The 16569-nt window shown below is 33.9% G+C and overlaps 2 protein-coding genes across 2 annotated transcripts; one reads left to right on the top strand and one right to left on the bottom strand.

The window, feature by feature from the left end:
• Positions 1–267: 267 nt before the first annotated feature.
• Positions 268–3528, top strand: O-fut2 (O-fucosyltransferase 2). Its single transcript, XM_065370580.1, has 8 exons — positions 268–675; positions 751–865; positions 969–1110; positions 1179–1302; positions 1382–1510; positions 1590–1758; positions 1846–2023; positions 2087–3528. Exons 1-8 carry the CDS (start codon positions 524–526, stop codon positions 2380–2382), a joined length of 1305 nt encoding a protein of 434 aa, XP_065226652.1. The 5' UTR covers positions 268–523; the 3' UTR covers positions 2383–3528.
• LOC135849925 (uncharacterized) lies at positions 2538–3488 on the bottom strand. The gene is made up of 3 exons (XM_065370581.1): positions 3350–3488; positions 3068–3253; positions 2538–2993 (listed from the first exon to the last, which is right to left on the bottom strand). Exons 1-3 carry the CDS (start codon positions 3402–3404, stop codon positions 2773–2775), a joined length of 462 nt encoding a protein of 153 aa, XP_065226653.1. The 5' UTR covers positions 3405–3488; the 3' UTR covers positions 2538–2772.
• Positions 3529–16569: the final 13041 nt, after the last annotated feature.

Raw genomic sequence — 16569 nt, 5'->3', positions numbered from 1 at the left:
AAAATATTGTCAAAATCGTGATCTACGCCCTCAAAAACATACATTTTGACATACTTATCACAGTTTCACAGATCATTATAGTCAAATTTTGAATTTTTCACCCTCTTCACCCCCACCCCTCACCCCTACAAAAAAAATTAAAAAAAACTGAAAACTGGAACTGAAAACTGGAACTTGAAAAATGAAAACTGGAAACTGGAAACTGGAACTAAAAAAATGAAAACTGAAAACTAGAAACTGAAACTGGAACTAATATCATTTCAGTTTTCCACCTCTGATAACGAAGCAAACGCGAGTGTATTCACAGCAGTATTTTCGGGATTTGTGTATTAGAAATCAAAATTAACAAAGAATCGTAAATAAATATTCGCGATTCACTTCCCTTGAAAATGTGTTATCTAATTCAACTCGATAATAAACAATACATTTTCAAGATAAAAGAGACTCATACCTACGTATAATATTGTAGCTCACAAATGAATGAACAACCGCGTCAATTTCTTCATCATGTGATTCGCCGGAGATGGCAAACTTTAGTAACTTAACCGTGGTTTCATTCAAATTGATTTGCATTATTTCAATTTTGTTTCCTATCACATGTATCCACTCTCAAGAATGTCATTCAAAAGCGAACACCGAGGAAGTATGCCCAATCGGCGAAGCAGTTCCCAAAAAGTACCGGTCATTTAATTCTAAATTATTTGGTAAATTATTTTCAGATTAATAAAAACTCGCATTAATCTCTTGTAGGTACCTACTGTACGATGTCAATCCTCCAGAAGGTTTCAACCTCAGACGTGATGTGTACATGCGATTAGCTGTTTTCATCAAAAATTTACCACAAGATAAAATCAAATGGCACTTGGTGAATACAAGATTCAAAATTTACATTTTTAAAATCATAATTTGAGATACATATTACTTAGTACCTCTACCTATATTACTCATGATCATTACAAATTCCACAGGTTTTACCACCGTGGAGTCATTTACCTCACTGGAGATCCGCTGAAATCGGTTCTCAAAGCAAACTTCCTTGGGATCTGTTTTTTGACGTATCAAGCTTAAAATCATTCGCTCCGGTTGTTGAAATGTACGAATTTTTAGAAGGTATATTTTTAATATCGCGCACGATATGTTTATTTTTCGTTGTCGAATTATTTCGAAATGAGTTTCAGATTATGGTAAAGAAGCAATAGATCACGTTCTTATTCTACAACATTTCAAAGAGATTTCGTTCGGAAATTACTCTTGGGAAGATAAGTGGGCTGTTGAGCAATGTCAACGACCTGTAAAACTGATGTAAAATTTGAATTCTCAGTTTTCCCAGCGTTTAAAATTACCTACCAATTTATTCATTCATTCGTAACTGTTATTTTAGTGCTAAAGATTCGAGGTTTTATAAATGGCCTGTGCTTGGTTACGATATGCCGGTGAAAAAAATCCAATGTGTTTCATTTCATGGACCAGCTTCACTATTGGAGAACCTCTTGAATAATTTTTCAGGAAGGCACGCTGTTCAAAACATAAACATTCAATTCCTGATCAAATTGAGTCAGAATTGCATAACACAGTTCTTTTGATGATAGATTCATCGTGTTGGAGCACGCAGAAGTGGTGTTACATGATTTTTATGGCGGAAAGGATTATTGGAATTGTAGGAAAAGTATGCAGTTCAACGAAAATTTGAAACAAATCGCTTCAGACTTTATGCAAACTCAGTTAAATTCCAGTTTCACGCTTGAAGGGACTTCATCGGTATAAAATCTCTATATATACATATGTACATTTTTTATCGTTATGTTCATTTGATTTTCGCCGCTGATCAGTTTTTAATTTTTTCAGAAAAATAAATACCTAAAAGGAAACCCGTATTTGTGCGCACATTTAAGAAGAAAAGATTTCGCTGTAAGCCGACCTAAAGATGTTCCCAATCTAAAATGGGCTTCTGTACAGATAGAAGAAAAGCTAAAAAAGTATAATTTATCCACAGCATTTTTAATCAGCGATGAAATGAACGAAGGTATGTTGTAAATTTTTTAAAACCGATTTTGATTCGCAATCCTGACTTCGCTTTATATCGCAGATGTAGCTGAAGTTTTCCGCAGTTTATTACCGTCGTTCAGAGTGGTTACTTTTCACCCATCTTACACGATTAAACAAACGTATAAGGATGGTGGAATAGCAATTATTGAACAAATAATTTGCTCCTACGCGCGATATTTCATCGGTACTTACGAATCTACCTTTTCATTCCGTATTCAAGAAGAACGCGAACTTCTGCACATGGATCCGGATACTACATTTAATCGATTTTGCGGAGACAATCAATCTAGTTGTAAGCAACCAACGAGATGGTTAAAAGACAAATATTATGTGTAGGTTACAACTCAGTCGAGTACTTTGTGAATGTAAAATAAAATTTTCTACTTTTTTTTAAAAACTCTATTAATCGAATAATATAACAGTGCATCATTCACATATCTTACAAATAGTATTATCAAATACGACTTTCTGAAAATATTCAAGTATAAAGATCCGTTTTATCATACTTCGTCGACCATATACCTAATATTTCTAATAAATTATGAGAACTTTAAAATCAACATTATATAAAAAAGTACAAAAAATAAATTACCTTATAATAATATGAAAAACACATAATACTCTGGTTGATGGAAGACGCATTTTGAGAAATGCTTGGACGGACTCGCTTACACAAATAATCAAGATCTACAATATATTACGCATTGAGAAAGGCGCCTGAGTGAATTAAAATAGATACTTACAATACATTAAATAGGCACTCATTACTAAGAACATTAAACTCTTCGATACAATGTTTTTCACCGAAGAATTACAACCGTCTTTGGAACAATAACACTTTTCCCAATAAACACCGTTTTCCAAAACACCCCAATGACAAACGTCGGTTACTCCATTTTCCGCCACCGACGCACACTGCCTGATGACTTGTCTCCAGCGACCATCCCCTGGAAATCGATATAATTACTTTGAGTTTGAACCAGACACGAGGATTTTAAAAGAAGATAGTACGTCTACTCACAAATGAAGCCTCTAGGACCTTGTTGTGTTATTTTCATACAAAATGAGCCGGGAGATTTGGATTCATCGCTTGAACAGTCAACAGCGACGTGTTTCTCTCCACGAAAGTCTTCGTAAGCGCCACAGTTGTCTTCGCCGTCAGGATCTTCTGCTGTTGAACACTGGTAACATTTTATCGATCTGGCACCTGAAAATGAAAATTTAGTTACAAAAAATCACGATCATTCGCGAAAAAGCAAAATTTTAAAGACACACCCTAGCAAGGTGTTACTGAGTCACTCACCTTCTAGCTTATATAATACACACAGAGTAAATGCAACAAATTTAATATACTTCATTTTAAAAAGGTTTTTACAAACAATGAGAAAGGTTTATATCACATTTTTCGATCATATATATAAATAGAGTTATTTGATTAATTCTTCATCATTCAAATTTCACTTCCCCAGAAAATTTCAAAAATATTTTGTTTGTTTTGTTTAGGAGAAAAAATTTGATTAGCTTCGCAAGCGTTGTTTGCAAACTAAAGTCGCGAATCAAGCGCCGCTAGGAGCGCTAATATCTAGTTCTTCTTCTTCGTTGCTTCAAAGTTCAAGTCATTGTGTAATTAATTTTCTTCTGTTTGTTTCGATTAAAAAATGAAGTAATTAATTAATTATATTTAATCAGAAGGAAAATGTTAGATATGATTGAAGCGCTATAAATAAAGGGAAGTACTCGCATACACCATCTTGGTTCCAGTTTACAGTAACGGACGTTATCAGCCATTAGAATGCATACAGTTTTTCGCGAAAAAACTGCAAATTTTTCGATTGTTCGCGAGTTCTGGTGAACTTTAAGTTAGTCTTAAATTGAAGACGATGAAATTCCCTATCGATTGATACTAATTTTCCATCATTTAGAGGAAAATTAAACGATTTAATTAATGAATACTTTTATTTACTTTTACCTTATTTTTCATACTATACATATAAGTAAGTATGTCAACTTTAAACTAGAAATTGTCGAAATTTTCTGTAAACCTATGCATATGTTAATATACCAAAATGTTCGGAATTTCATCCTCTTATTATTTTATACCGAAAGCTGTAGAATATATATCAGTCGAATTTTCACAGTTTTTCAAAATTTTGGACTTTTTTTGGGACAGTTGGGAGCTGTGCGGGGTTGGGCCCAAAAAATAAGGCCATATTCGTGCTCAGCGACTTTGAAAACATACAATTCGATAATCGATATATCACTCGACTTTTCACGATTTTTCAAAATTTTCACCCCTATTTTGGTGCACAGAGGGACATTGGAGGGTCGGACCCAAAAAATAAGTTTATATTCGCACTCGGCGACCTCGAAAACGTACCATTCGATATATCACTCTACTTTTCACGATTTTTCAAAATTTTGACCCCCATTTTGGGGCACAGAGGGGCTTTGAGGGGTTGCATGCAAAAATTAAGTTCATATTCGTATTCAGCGACATCGAAAACATACTATTCGATATATCGCACGTCCAGATTTGTTTTTCAAATATATGATTCAGTAGTGTGTTACTTGAAAAATCAAGCAACCCTCACCAACCCCCGAGGAGGGTTGAAGACAAACCAATGGTAGTTTGATTAGTAGTTGGGTGAGTAGACTTTGTAAAAAAAATGTGAGTGAAAACGAATGATTTTAAGTGGTAATTTTGATTAATTATTTATGGGACTGACCTTTTTTGAAACACCTACTCTTTCCACCCCTTTTTTTGGACAACCCCCTCGAGCAACGGGTATCGAGCGTAGTATCAAATCGTCGAGAATTTTAAGGGGAACATTTTTCGTCATGGTAGTTTTTCTCGAAAACCTAATATTTACAGAGTAAAACGCAAAAAACGTGATTCGGAACCGGTTTCAGCCCTCTAAAAAATTTTCCTCCAGGGGTAAGAGAGTCGGCTTTTTTTTTGGTAGTTCAGAGGGTCCATCCGAACACATTCCCGAAGAAAAAATTTATGTGCCAATTTTTTCCTTTTGAAAACCGCTATTTGCCCGCTCTAGTAGACAAGTTACCTATTTTGAAAATTGAAGGGGCAAAATACGAGTACATTTTCAAAATCTGTCCGAATTCCAGTTTTGTCCATGGGGGTCAGCAAAATGAGCAAAATTACCTATGATGACTTTTTGTCCAACTTTACAAATTGAAAGAGCTACAAACAAATGGGTTTTGATTTCAAAAAAGCACAATAAAAAAAATATGTACTTGAAAATGAACCAATTTTGTTAAGATCTTTTTTTTCCTACTCCAAAATTAAAGAAGTTTTTGAATCAAAAACTTTTTAAATTTTAGAGTAGGTAATGAAAAAACAGATGATCATTACTTTTTTGATTTTGTATTCATCTTTGCATTCATTCTTTTCATCACGATTTTTTAAAATTTTTAAATTTTAAAATTCAGTTTGCAATTTGGGCAAAAAGTCATAAAGTCATAATACTTGGGTAATTTTGTTCATTTTTCCAAGTACCTACTTTACCGACTCCCATGGTCAAAATAAGGCTTTTGACGTATTGCGGGTTGCATATCGGTTTGCCTGAACTTTATCGGTTTGGTGGGCATTCTTATCAGTAAGTATCAAAATTTCATATTTTGAGCAACTTTCGCAAGGTGTTTTTGAAATGTATAGCTTTTATTTAGTTTTTTCTTCAGTTTTAAACACTGTTAAACCCTGTAATGGAAAAAGATCCTCTCTTCGTCGAGTTTTAAAGAACTTGACAAAACGTCGTTGAACCTCGACAAAGAGCGGATCTTTTTCCATCACAAGATTTAACAGTGTTTAAAATTGAAGGAAAAACTAAATAAAAGCTATAAATTTCAAAAACACCTTGTGAAAATTGCTCAAAATATGAAATTTTGATACTCACTGATAAGAATGCCCACCAAACCGATAAAGTTCAGGCAAACCGATATGCAACCCGCAATACGTCAAAAGCCTTATTGGATTTTAGCTCTTGGATTTTGAAAACGTATTTTGCCCCTTCAATTTTCAAGGTAGGCAACTTGTTTAGCTTGCGTGGTTTTTTCCTTCTACCCTGTTATATCCAAAATCTGAAGCTTGTATTACCTCTCCCCAGACACCTTGTATTGTAGAATCACCATCTTAAGAGCCTTGATTTTCTGCCTACACCTCCAGCAACTATTTGATCATGTTTTCTACCTGCATATGAGGGTTAGGCTTATTTTTATTATAAAATTTAATCAACAATGTGTTTCTGTAAGGTTTTATCTCCGGCATTTTATTTCATAAATTGAACCTACTAGAAAAATATCATGTTTACTGTACTGTATTGGCTTCCTCGGATGTGTTGATACTTACGTTGATTTTGTGAGGACGTTCACTTGGATGAATTAATGTCTGCAAATAACTCTGACAGCTATCTCTTTACTTAGAATGCTTACTATTCCTACTTGAGATGGAGCAACATCTACATTTGGTGTGCTTCAGGGAAAAATTATTTTTCATACATTCTCACATTTTCCACCCTATATTCACATCTAGCTTTAAGCTTTTTTGATGATGGTCTGATAGATCACTTCTACATTTATATAATTTATTTTATAAAAAATCTAAACCAAGCTTTAATTCTTTCTATTCTTTATGGCTAACTGAGTAGTATAGTCTACAGTCCAAACACCAAAAAGTGCTCTAGAAACCGAAAAGAGTTGGCTTCTTTGAGGGACAAAAAAAAGAGCAGGCTTTTCGTTAGTATATTAGTAGCATTCAAGAAAATGAACATTTCGGATTTTTTGGCCGGCACAATAGGGAGCTGGAGCCTCAAACCCCCATTTTTTGAAGTTGGCTGGGGACAAATTTTTTTTTTCAATTTGGTAGAGGACACTCTCCCGAGCATAGATATTTTTTTTTTTTGAGTGGGCTCCGGCACAATTGCGTTCCAGAGCTGCACAAAGGCAATTTTTTGTCAATTTTGGCACTTTTTCACTTAAAAACGACTCTGTGGGAAAAACGGCCGGCACAATGACCCGCAGTGAATTTTCAAAGTTACGCATCCGGGCCATTTCATAAAAAAAAAAAAAAAAATGGATGTATGACATTTTGACAACGTGACCGTACGACCTATCAAAGTGGGTTTAAATTTCGCGAGAAAACCGAAAATCTCAATGAAAATTTTTTTTGAGCACTTCATGAAAATTTTGAGCTAAAAAATTGTATGAATCATTTCTCAATTAGGTAGTTACTTTCAGTCTGTTGTAACATGTGACCTCTATAAAATGGTTAAAATTTTGCGATGAAACCGGAAATTTCTATGAAATTTTTTTTTGAGTGTCTCATGAAAATTTTGAGGTAAAAAAATAACATGGATCATTTTTCAAGTATATACATACTATCAGCCTGCTGTTACATGCGACCTATCAAAGTTGGTTATAATTTCGCGAGAAAACCGAAAATCCCAAGGAAATTTTTTTTGAGCATCTCATGAAAATTTTAAGCTGAAAAATTGTATGAATCATTTCTGAAGTAGGTACTTTCACAGGGTGTCTAGCACTCCTATTTATCCTATTTATCCTACAAAAGTCCTTTTTTTTGCTCATGACACCTTTTTGTCCTTTTAGTGTCCTTTTTTTCAACAATTTTATCCAAAAGTCCTTTTTTTTCCAAAATGACTTTTTCAAATTTTCAATTTTTCCCCCTTTTTTCCCGGAATTTTGAACTTGTAGAAAAGGGCTAATTTGTCGACTTTTTTAGAACTTGAATCACACATTTTTGTGAGCTTTCCCACTCGCTTCGCCAGGGCCACTTTGTTTCTCTTTTCTTTAATAATAAATTCCGAACTTGAAGGAGAAATCTTGCCCACTCCCTCCCCCTCTTAAAAAATCCCAAGTGTTCAAAAACTGTCCTGTTAAAAGTCCTGCTAAGATTCCTTTGGTTAAAAACTTGAATAAAAATTTTGAACCTCCCACTTTGAAAAAAATGCTGACCCCCCCCCCTCCTCCACACCTCAAAAAATTCCATAAGTGCTCGAAAAATGACCTGCTGAAAGTCCTACTAAAAGTCCTTTTTAAGTCCTTTTTTTCATTTTGAAATTTTGTTAGACACCTTGTTTCAGCCTGTTGTAACATTTTTTTAGAGTGTCTCATGAAAATTTTGAGCTAAAAAATTGTATGAATCATTTCTGAAGTACTTTCAAACTGTTGTAACGACCTAAGTATACGAAAGGGTTAAAATTTCATGTGAAATACAAAAATTTGGATAGTTTTTTTCATTTATACATAGAAAGCACAGCTCAACAATTTTGACCCCCATGAGTCGCATTATGACGATGTCAATGCCATCGACGATTGTGCCTAAGATAATGATGGCATTGAAGAGGATGGAAAATATGATTAATTTCTATACGATTTTTTTTTTTTTTTGTAAAATTTTCATTTATTTTTGTAGAATACTTATCATGATTATATAAATAGTGAGAATGGTTGTGTCTGTTTTGTGTTGGGTTTACCAAACTGAAGCGATCTTGAGGGTATTTCATTGAAAATACTGAACAATGTATAAGATTTTTGAGGCTCAAGATTGTTGAGATAAGCCTTTTATAAAAATCTATCCAAATCTTTACTCATACATACTTTACCCAAAATTTCAACCCTTTCACATAGGTCACATGTTCCAACAAACTGAAAGTACCCACTTGATATATGATTCATACAATTTTTTAGCTCAAAATTTTCATGAGATGCTCAAAAAAAAAATTTCATTGGGATTTTCGGTTTTCTCGCGAAATTGTAACCAACTTTGATAGGTCGCATGTAACAGCAGGCTGATAATGTATGTACTTGAAAAATGATCCATGTTATTTTTTTAGCTCAAAATTTTCATGAGACACTCAAAAAAAATTTTCATTGAAATTTCCGGGTTTCATCGCAAAATTTTAACCATTTTGTATAGGTCACATGTTACAACAGACTGAAAGTACCTACTTGAGAAATGATTCATACAATTTTTTAGCTCAAAATTTTCATGAAATGCTCGAAAAAATTTTTCATTGAGATTTTCGGTTTCCTCGTGAAATTTTAACCCACTTTGATAGGTCGCACGGTCACGTTGTCAAAATGTCATACATCCATTTTTTTTTATTTTTTTTATGAAATGGCCCGGATGCGTAACTTTGAAAATTCACTGCGGGTCATTGTGCCGGCCGTTTTTCACAAAGTTGGTCTCTATCAGCGTGGGATGAGTGGATGCAATCATGTAGGTGCGTATTTTTTGTCCCGAAGGCCGTATTGTTTCCACAGAGTCGTTTTTATGTGAAAAAGTTCCAAAATTGGCAAAAAATTGCCTTTGTGCAGCTCTGGAACGAAATTGTGCCGGAGCCCACTCAAAAAAAATATATATCTATACTCGGGAGAGTGTCCTCCACCAAATTTAAAAAAAAAATTTTGTCCCCAGCCAACTTCGAAAAATAGGGGTTTTGAGGCTCCAGCTCCCTATTGTGCCGGCCAAAAAATCCGAAATGTCCATTTTCTTGAATGCTAATAATATACCTACCAACGAAAAGCCCACTCTTTTTTTTGTCCCCAAAAACGGCCCACTCAAATGACACTTTTTCGCTCTGGGACTGTAGACTAGTAGTGTATTGTGGTGGTAAAAAATATGTTGAAATTTTCCTCTCCAAGCAAGGTGAACATTTTGATACAATAAATAACATGAAAGCATTACTGAGTACATTTTACGTATGCTTCATCTAAATCAAACGAAATTATACATATCTTCATAGTCCATCGGAGGCACTGGATTTTGACCCATTAGCACCACAATCCCCTCGAAGGACGCTGCTAGACCTAGCCTGAATTTTGAGTAAAAATTTTTTGGGGGTCAAGTTTCCACTCAGCATCATCACTACAGCTGAAGCTCAATAGGTACATACCTATTACATAGCCACTCAATCGAACATTTCTAGTGATCATTTTTCTACTTCGAAAGGTAGGTACCTACTTCCAAAAAGTGGAATACTTGGTAAGAAAAAATGAAATCATCGAAGTAAGTAATACTCACCGAAGTATGTATTTCAGCATTATAAGTACACACATACTTAATATGGAACAATGAATTTGTACAAAAAAAATCAAGATGATAATTATTAATCAGTGCTTTTTTGAAGGGAAACGTGGGGCGTGGCGAGCCACCAGTTGGAAGAAAATGATCCGTAGAAGGAAGATGTTTGGAGCACAGATCAAGAATTATACTCAAGATCTCGCTTTCAAGCTTCAAACTCAAACTTGGAACGTGCTCTCAATGATGCCAATCCAAAAAATCACCGATTAATTACCAATACAATACATTATTTTACATTTAAATATTTACAATAGGTAGGTACTTTTTATTTTTCAATAGGAAGTTTTTTTCATGGGACGGTTAACTTCTTTATGCAATTACACTCCTTTGATACATTTCTGATTTCTACATTTTATTTATTTTTTTTTTGAAACAACAATAAGTTATAATAGGAACGTACCCCTTATTATTTACCTGCTCAATTGCCAACTTGTCAATTTCATGCTCAGAAAAGGTTACATAACATCAAATAACGAATCGCGACAGATTATTGACCTTAAAAGTCTGATTGCGTAACCTTTGTTAACACTGACGGAAGGAACAAGTAGGTTAAAAAAAAATAACGTTGGAAGAACTTTGTTTTCTCACATTACAGTCAAAGTTATTGATTTTACTTTAACAAAACATCAACACAGCACGTAATATTTTTGCGTAATGGTACTTCGATTAAAATCACATTTATCAGTCAACCTGGTACTGCTGGAATTTGATTCTTCGTTGATTCTATCCGTCGTAGGTTTCGTCGTCGTAATTTTGGGTACATTTTCAGCGGTATTTTCATGTAAATACCCTGCAGATTGAGTATCAACATCGTCATTATCGCTTTCGTATAAATCACCGCCGGTGAAATAATCTTCATCGTAATCGCTGACGTCGTGTTCGTCAAAATCATCGTAATCCTGATCGTTTGCTCTTTGATGATCGCGCGAATCGTTATGTTCGTCTCTGCTTTGAACAGCCATCATCAGCATCATAGTCATCATAATCAAAAGCGTAACGACTACTTCGATTTTAAGCATAAAACTTCTCGTTAATCGTTTCCTGATTGAAATGTACGTAGCATCTTCTTCAGCTTTATCTAAAATTCGCATAAAAACACCGACAAATGATCTTAACATTTTACAAAACCGATATCATAGTCGTACATTTTATCACGTTAGAGAGAAAAATCGTACTTTATTGATTTGTTTTCAACGATATAATGAAAGTTAAAGTTCTAGATAAGGGAAGTAGGTGTACGCATACGCCATATTGGTTCGACACAACGGATGTAAACATTATCAGAACGTGAGTATGCATGCAATATATTACGTGTAAAAAATGCAATTTTTTCGATTGTTCGCGGGTTCGGGTGAATTTTTAAGTAGTTTCAAGCTAAATACAATGAAATTTCCTATCGATTGATGTTAAATTTTTGTTATTTCGCGAAAAATTGACGATTTTATGAATACTTCTATTAAGTATCCAATTTTTTCATACTATATGTGTCAACTTTGAACTAAAAATACTTGAAATCTTCAGCGAACACACATGTATTTTAATATAGCAAAATGTTCGAAAGGGTATTCCACGGTAAGATAGGCGAAATGGCCCCGTTCCCAGATTTGGAAAATTATGATGATTATTGTTGGGTACCACCGATGAAAATTTTCGAGCGGAGTTCCGCCCCCCAACCCACCCCCCCCCCCCTGGTCAGTATGGCCAAAATACGCGTTTTTTGGGAGAAAAATTCTGTATCTGTGAATAGTGAATAGAAAATTCTGGTACCACGCGGAATATGTAGGGGAAGTCTGGGCCTTTCAACGTGATTTTTTTCAAAATTTTCTATCATAGTGGTGGGGGTAAAATTGACAAAAGAAAACTTTGAACCGCCACAGCTCCGAGCTGAATAATTTATCCTAAAAACTGTTTTCGCCAAAATGTGTCTTTTTACAAGTACTATCTTCCTACCAATCCATAAAATTGAAATTTTGTCTGCAAAAGGCACATATTTGCAAAGAAACCTGAAAAATACGTTTTTCCGCGTTTTTTTTGCAAAATTATGCGAAATATGCAAAAATGTATGGAACAAAAAATGTTAAGCGTCAAATTTTACCCAAGAGAACGTGGTCAAAAGGTTGTCAAAAGGCTCATCTACTGAGGTAAGCGCGCGCACACACCGCATCTTTGCTGCAAAGTCGACATGAGATGCGAGGTACATCCTATTATGGTACCTGCACTTTATGATAATGCGAAAAATCGACACTGCAAACTTGCCAAAAATTCCTGAATTTTGCCAAAATTATCAAAAAAAGTCTCGTTTTTGACAAAATTTTAAATAAAAATCATCCCTTTTGTCAAAATTGTCAAAAAAGGCATTGACCATTTCGCCATAAACTGAGCTAGCCCAGGTGGCTGTAAGGGTAAGGTGCTCTAATGTCGACCACATTTTTTCTTTTGGCTGCCAAACGAACACGTTTTGAGATAGAAATCCTGGAAATAGCTTAAAATACTCCTTGATCCTTCCCCCAACACATGCCAAAAGCTTATTGACATCAATAAATTTCTAAAGTTTTTACAAAAGTTTTTCCTCAACAACTCAAAAATTGAATTTCAAATTTTTGGGTCCTAATTCCGACCACCCCCGAAATTGAAGAATAAATGTGAAAAACGAAATACAAAATCAATTTATTTGCGAGTAATTAAAATATTTTTCATAACTTTATCATTCATTTAAGCAATAGCTATTGACATAGGCCTACTGATTTTTCGATAGCATTCCAAGTGTTTTTTTCCAAAATGACCCTTTTTTGAGAGACCACCGTTTCACAGCAGGGGCAGGTGAAAACTGAAATTTTTTTGGGACCATTTCAACTTCAAATCTTCAACATAATATTTCAATTTTTAGCAAAATCAAAGATTGCGTAAATTTTTCAGATCTGGCCTAATAGGTAGGTAATAGGTATTAGGTAATGTGATTTGCTTGTAATTTAGGAGAAATATAAGATGGTCGACATTAGAGCACTTTTCAAAAAAAAATTTTGTTGAGAAATTTTTCAACTTACTTTTGTCAAAGAAAAATTCTTATTTCATTGAATTCCTCGTCTTTTTTTATTCTCAAAAGATACCTCACATAATTAAAATCACATAAATCACCGAAGTCATAAAACGCAATGTGAGAGGCTCCAAAAAGTTTTTGACCCTTCAAAACCAATGTTCTGCTCTATCTACTCGTAATTCAATTTTGGTTTTAGGGTTACGATTTTGGTGTCATTCGTTTTTTCTGTGAAAAAGGAATAGAAATAGCCTACATTTTTCCGGAAAAGTTCCGGCATCATTTGAATGAAATCGGCAGGTGGTTGGAATTAGAGTAGTGGTCGGCATTAGGGCACCTTACCCTTATACGGCAAGCAGTAAGCAGTAGGTAACGAAGGTAATAAATTTTGACAAGAATTTGGCAAAAAACAGGACTTTTTAGAATAATCTGGGCAAAAGCAAGAATTTTTGCCAATTTTGGCAACAAGATTTGGAATTTTTTGGCAATTTTGACAAAAGTTAGGAGTCTTTCATAATTTTGGCAAAATAGGAACTTCTTTATAATTTTGACATAAACGAGACTTTTTTGACAATTTAGGCAAAAACAGAACTTTGCAGAAAATTCTGGCAAAACACATCACATAAGGATTTTTTAAGATAATTTTGAAAAAAGCAGGAATTTTCAACATTTTTACTACTAACAATGTTGTTTGGTCATTTCTGCAAAAAAAAAATGACTTTTCTGATAAAGTCAAAAGAAAAAGGTATTTTTCAACAATATTGGCAAAAACAGGACTTTTTTGGCAATTTTAACAACAGTTGGGATTTTTCATAACTTTTTTAAAAAAGAAACTTCTGTACAATTTTGGCAAAATGATTCTTTATTGACAATTTTTCTGGCTAAGTATACAAATTTTTAAAACATTTTTGCAAATAACATTGTGCTTTTTTTGCTATTTTTACAAAAAAAGTTAAACAGTAGGGCTTCTTGTTTATTTTTACAAAAAAAAAATGTAGTATTTTTTGATAACGTGATGAGATTATTTTTCGACAATTATGGCCAAAAACACTGTGTTTTTTGACAGGGTCTGGGTGTCTAATGGTCCTTCCGGTCCTTCTAGGTAAGTAAAAGTTTGTCTTTTTGCCTATGGGTCCTTCTTTTCGAAAAAGTCAGTAAAAAGTCCTCCTTTTTGCCCGAGGGTCCTTCTTTTTTTCAAATTTTCAAATAATTCTGTCATTTAATCAAAATCAGGAATGGCTGGCGTTGTTTTACATCTCATTTTATCAATTTTCCACAGCTTTCGCTCTCGCTTCGCTCCGGCTAGATTTTATTTCTTTTCTTTTCTCTAACCAAAGTGAGAGGGTAGAAAAATTGATTCCTCAAATCATAAATAATGCTGGTTTACCCCTCACAGGAATTGTGAATTTTCAAAATTTTTGAATATAATAATGACCTACCTTATGTTATTTTCTGAAAACTTTGAAGATTTGAAAGTTTTGAAGCTGTGAAAATCAACTTTTTGCATAAAAAAATGATGTTATACGTTTTGAATTATCAATTTTTCACAGCTTTTTCACCCTTGCATCGCTCGATCCGATTTGAATTGTACTACATCAATTTTCAAACATTTCCTTGAATGGAAAAATCAACTCGAGAAAATCCAAAAACATAATCCAATCGATAAAAAAATTCAAAAAAAAATTATTCGACATTTTTGTTTCCATCTTCCTTTTTTAAGAAATGGTTTGAATCAAATCTGGGCAATTAGTTGGAAAAATCTTGGCGTGAAGGGGGAGTGTGGAGTAAATAATTGGAAAATTCTAGCGAGAAAAGTTGAGAGAATTTCTCAGTATCGCCCCCTCCCCGTCTCCCACCACACATCGATTCGTCACGCCTCTGAAAATAAAATGTAATGTTTTGTATAGAAAGTTTTATGCTCGTCTCTATTTTTTACACTAAACATTTTTTAAATCACTTTTTTGATTACTTTTTGGGTACTATAAACTATAAAGTTACTTTTTACAGAAAAATTTGAGTACAATCCCTAATATTAAAAATTTTTATTAAAATAGTTCCCCAATAATTACTTAATTTTTATGTCTAAAAAGAACTTAAAAATATGGCGTGTGAAAAAAATATGAAATTTTGTTTTTTGGATTTGGTAGACACCAGACACCCTGTAAAGGAAACTGATCAGATCTATTTGAATATTATTAATTTTTTCGTTTCTTTTAAAAATTATAAATTGAAGTTTTTTTTTGGAAATTTTGTAAAAATAAATGGAGGGGGGGTGTATCAGTTGGTACATTTTCAATTTTGAAAATGTCCTTCCAAAAGGTTCTTCCAAGGTCCTTCTGAAGTCCTTCTTTTTAATTTTCAGATTTTGTTAGACACCCTGAAACTTCTACAACTTTTGAACGGTTGCACGTAGAGCTTTTGATAAACACAAATTTTAAAGACGATGAAATTACGAACATTTTGCCATATTAAAATACCTGTGTGTTCGCTGAAGATTTCGAGTATTTTTAGTTTAAAGTTGACATAAGTAGTATGAAAAAATTGGCTAATATAAGTATTCATAAAATCGTCAACTTTTCGCGAAATGACAAAAATTTAACATCAATCGATAGGAAATTTCATTGTCTTTGGTTCGAATCTACATAAAAATTCACCCAAACCCGCGAACAATCGAAAAAATTGCATTTTTTACACGTAAGATTGTATGCATACATACGTTCTGATAATGTTTACATCCGTTGGTTAGAACCAATATGGCGTTTGCGTATACTTCCCTTATCTAGAACTTTAATGAAAGTAAACTCGCAAAGTAGGTAGCCCCTATTTAAGTCGCGCAGCGCAGGCGCGATATTTTATAGGTAGCACTTGTTTTCATGGTACAAAAAAAACAAAACAAACAACACTGACTTGAAAAAGAGAAACAGAAAACAAAATTTAATTCGTATAAGAAGAAAAATATGTACAACACAAATGAAAACGATACCTATTTAGGCATGAAATAGGTTCGCGATGATGGAAAAATTTATAAAAGAATACGATAAATTAAATTCAACATGAATAAAAATATTACAACGCAGATCGTTTCGAACGTATCGTAATCATCTTCTTCGCGATCTCCTGCGACCGATTCTTCGTGATCGTGATCGTGATCTTGATCATTACGTTGGTCTAGTAAACCGTTAAGGTGTTCTTCTCTGGTTTGAATTATTATCAAAAAAATCATCGTCGTTAGAACCAAAACGGTGAAAAACATTTCGATTTGCAATATGAAACATTTCGTCCATCCTTTCTTAATCGAAGCACTAAATGAAATACGATCGTCTACGATTTTATCGCACATACGCGCAAAAACGCCCACGAAAGATGTCAGCAT

Source organism: Planococcus citri, chromosome 1 (assembly GCF_950023065.1).
Source record: "Planococcus citri chromosome 1, ihPlaCitr1.1, whole genome shotgun sequence".
NCBI lineage: Eukaryota > Metazoa > Arthropoda > Insecta > Hemiptera > Pseudococcidae > Planococcus > Planococcus citri.
This window is presented reverse-complemented; position numbering and strand designations above follow the sequence as displayed.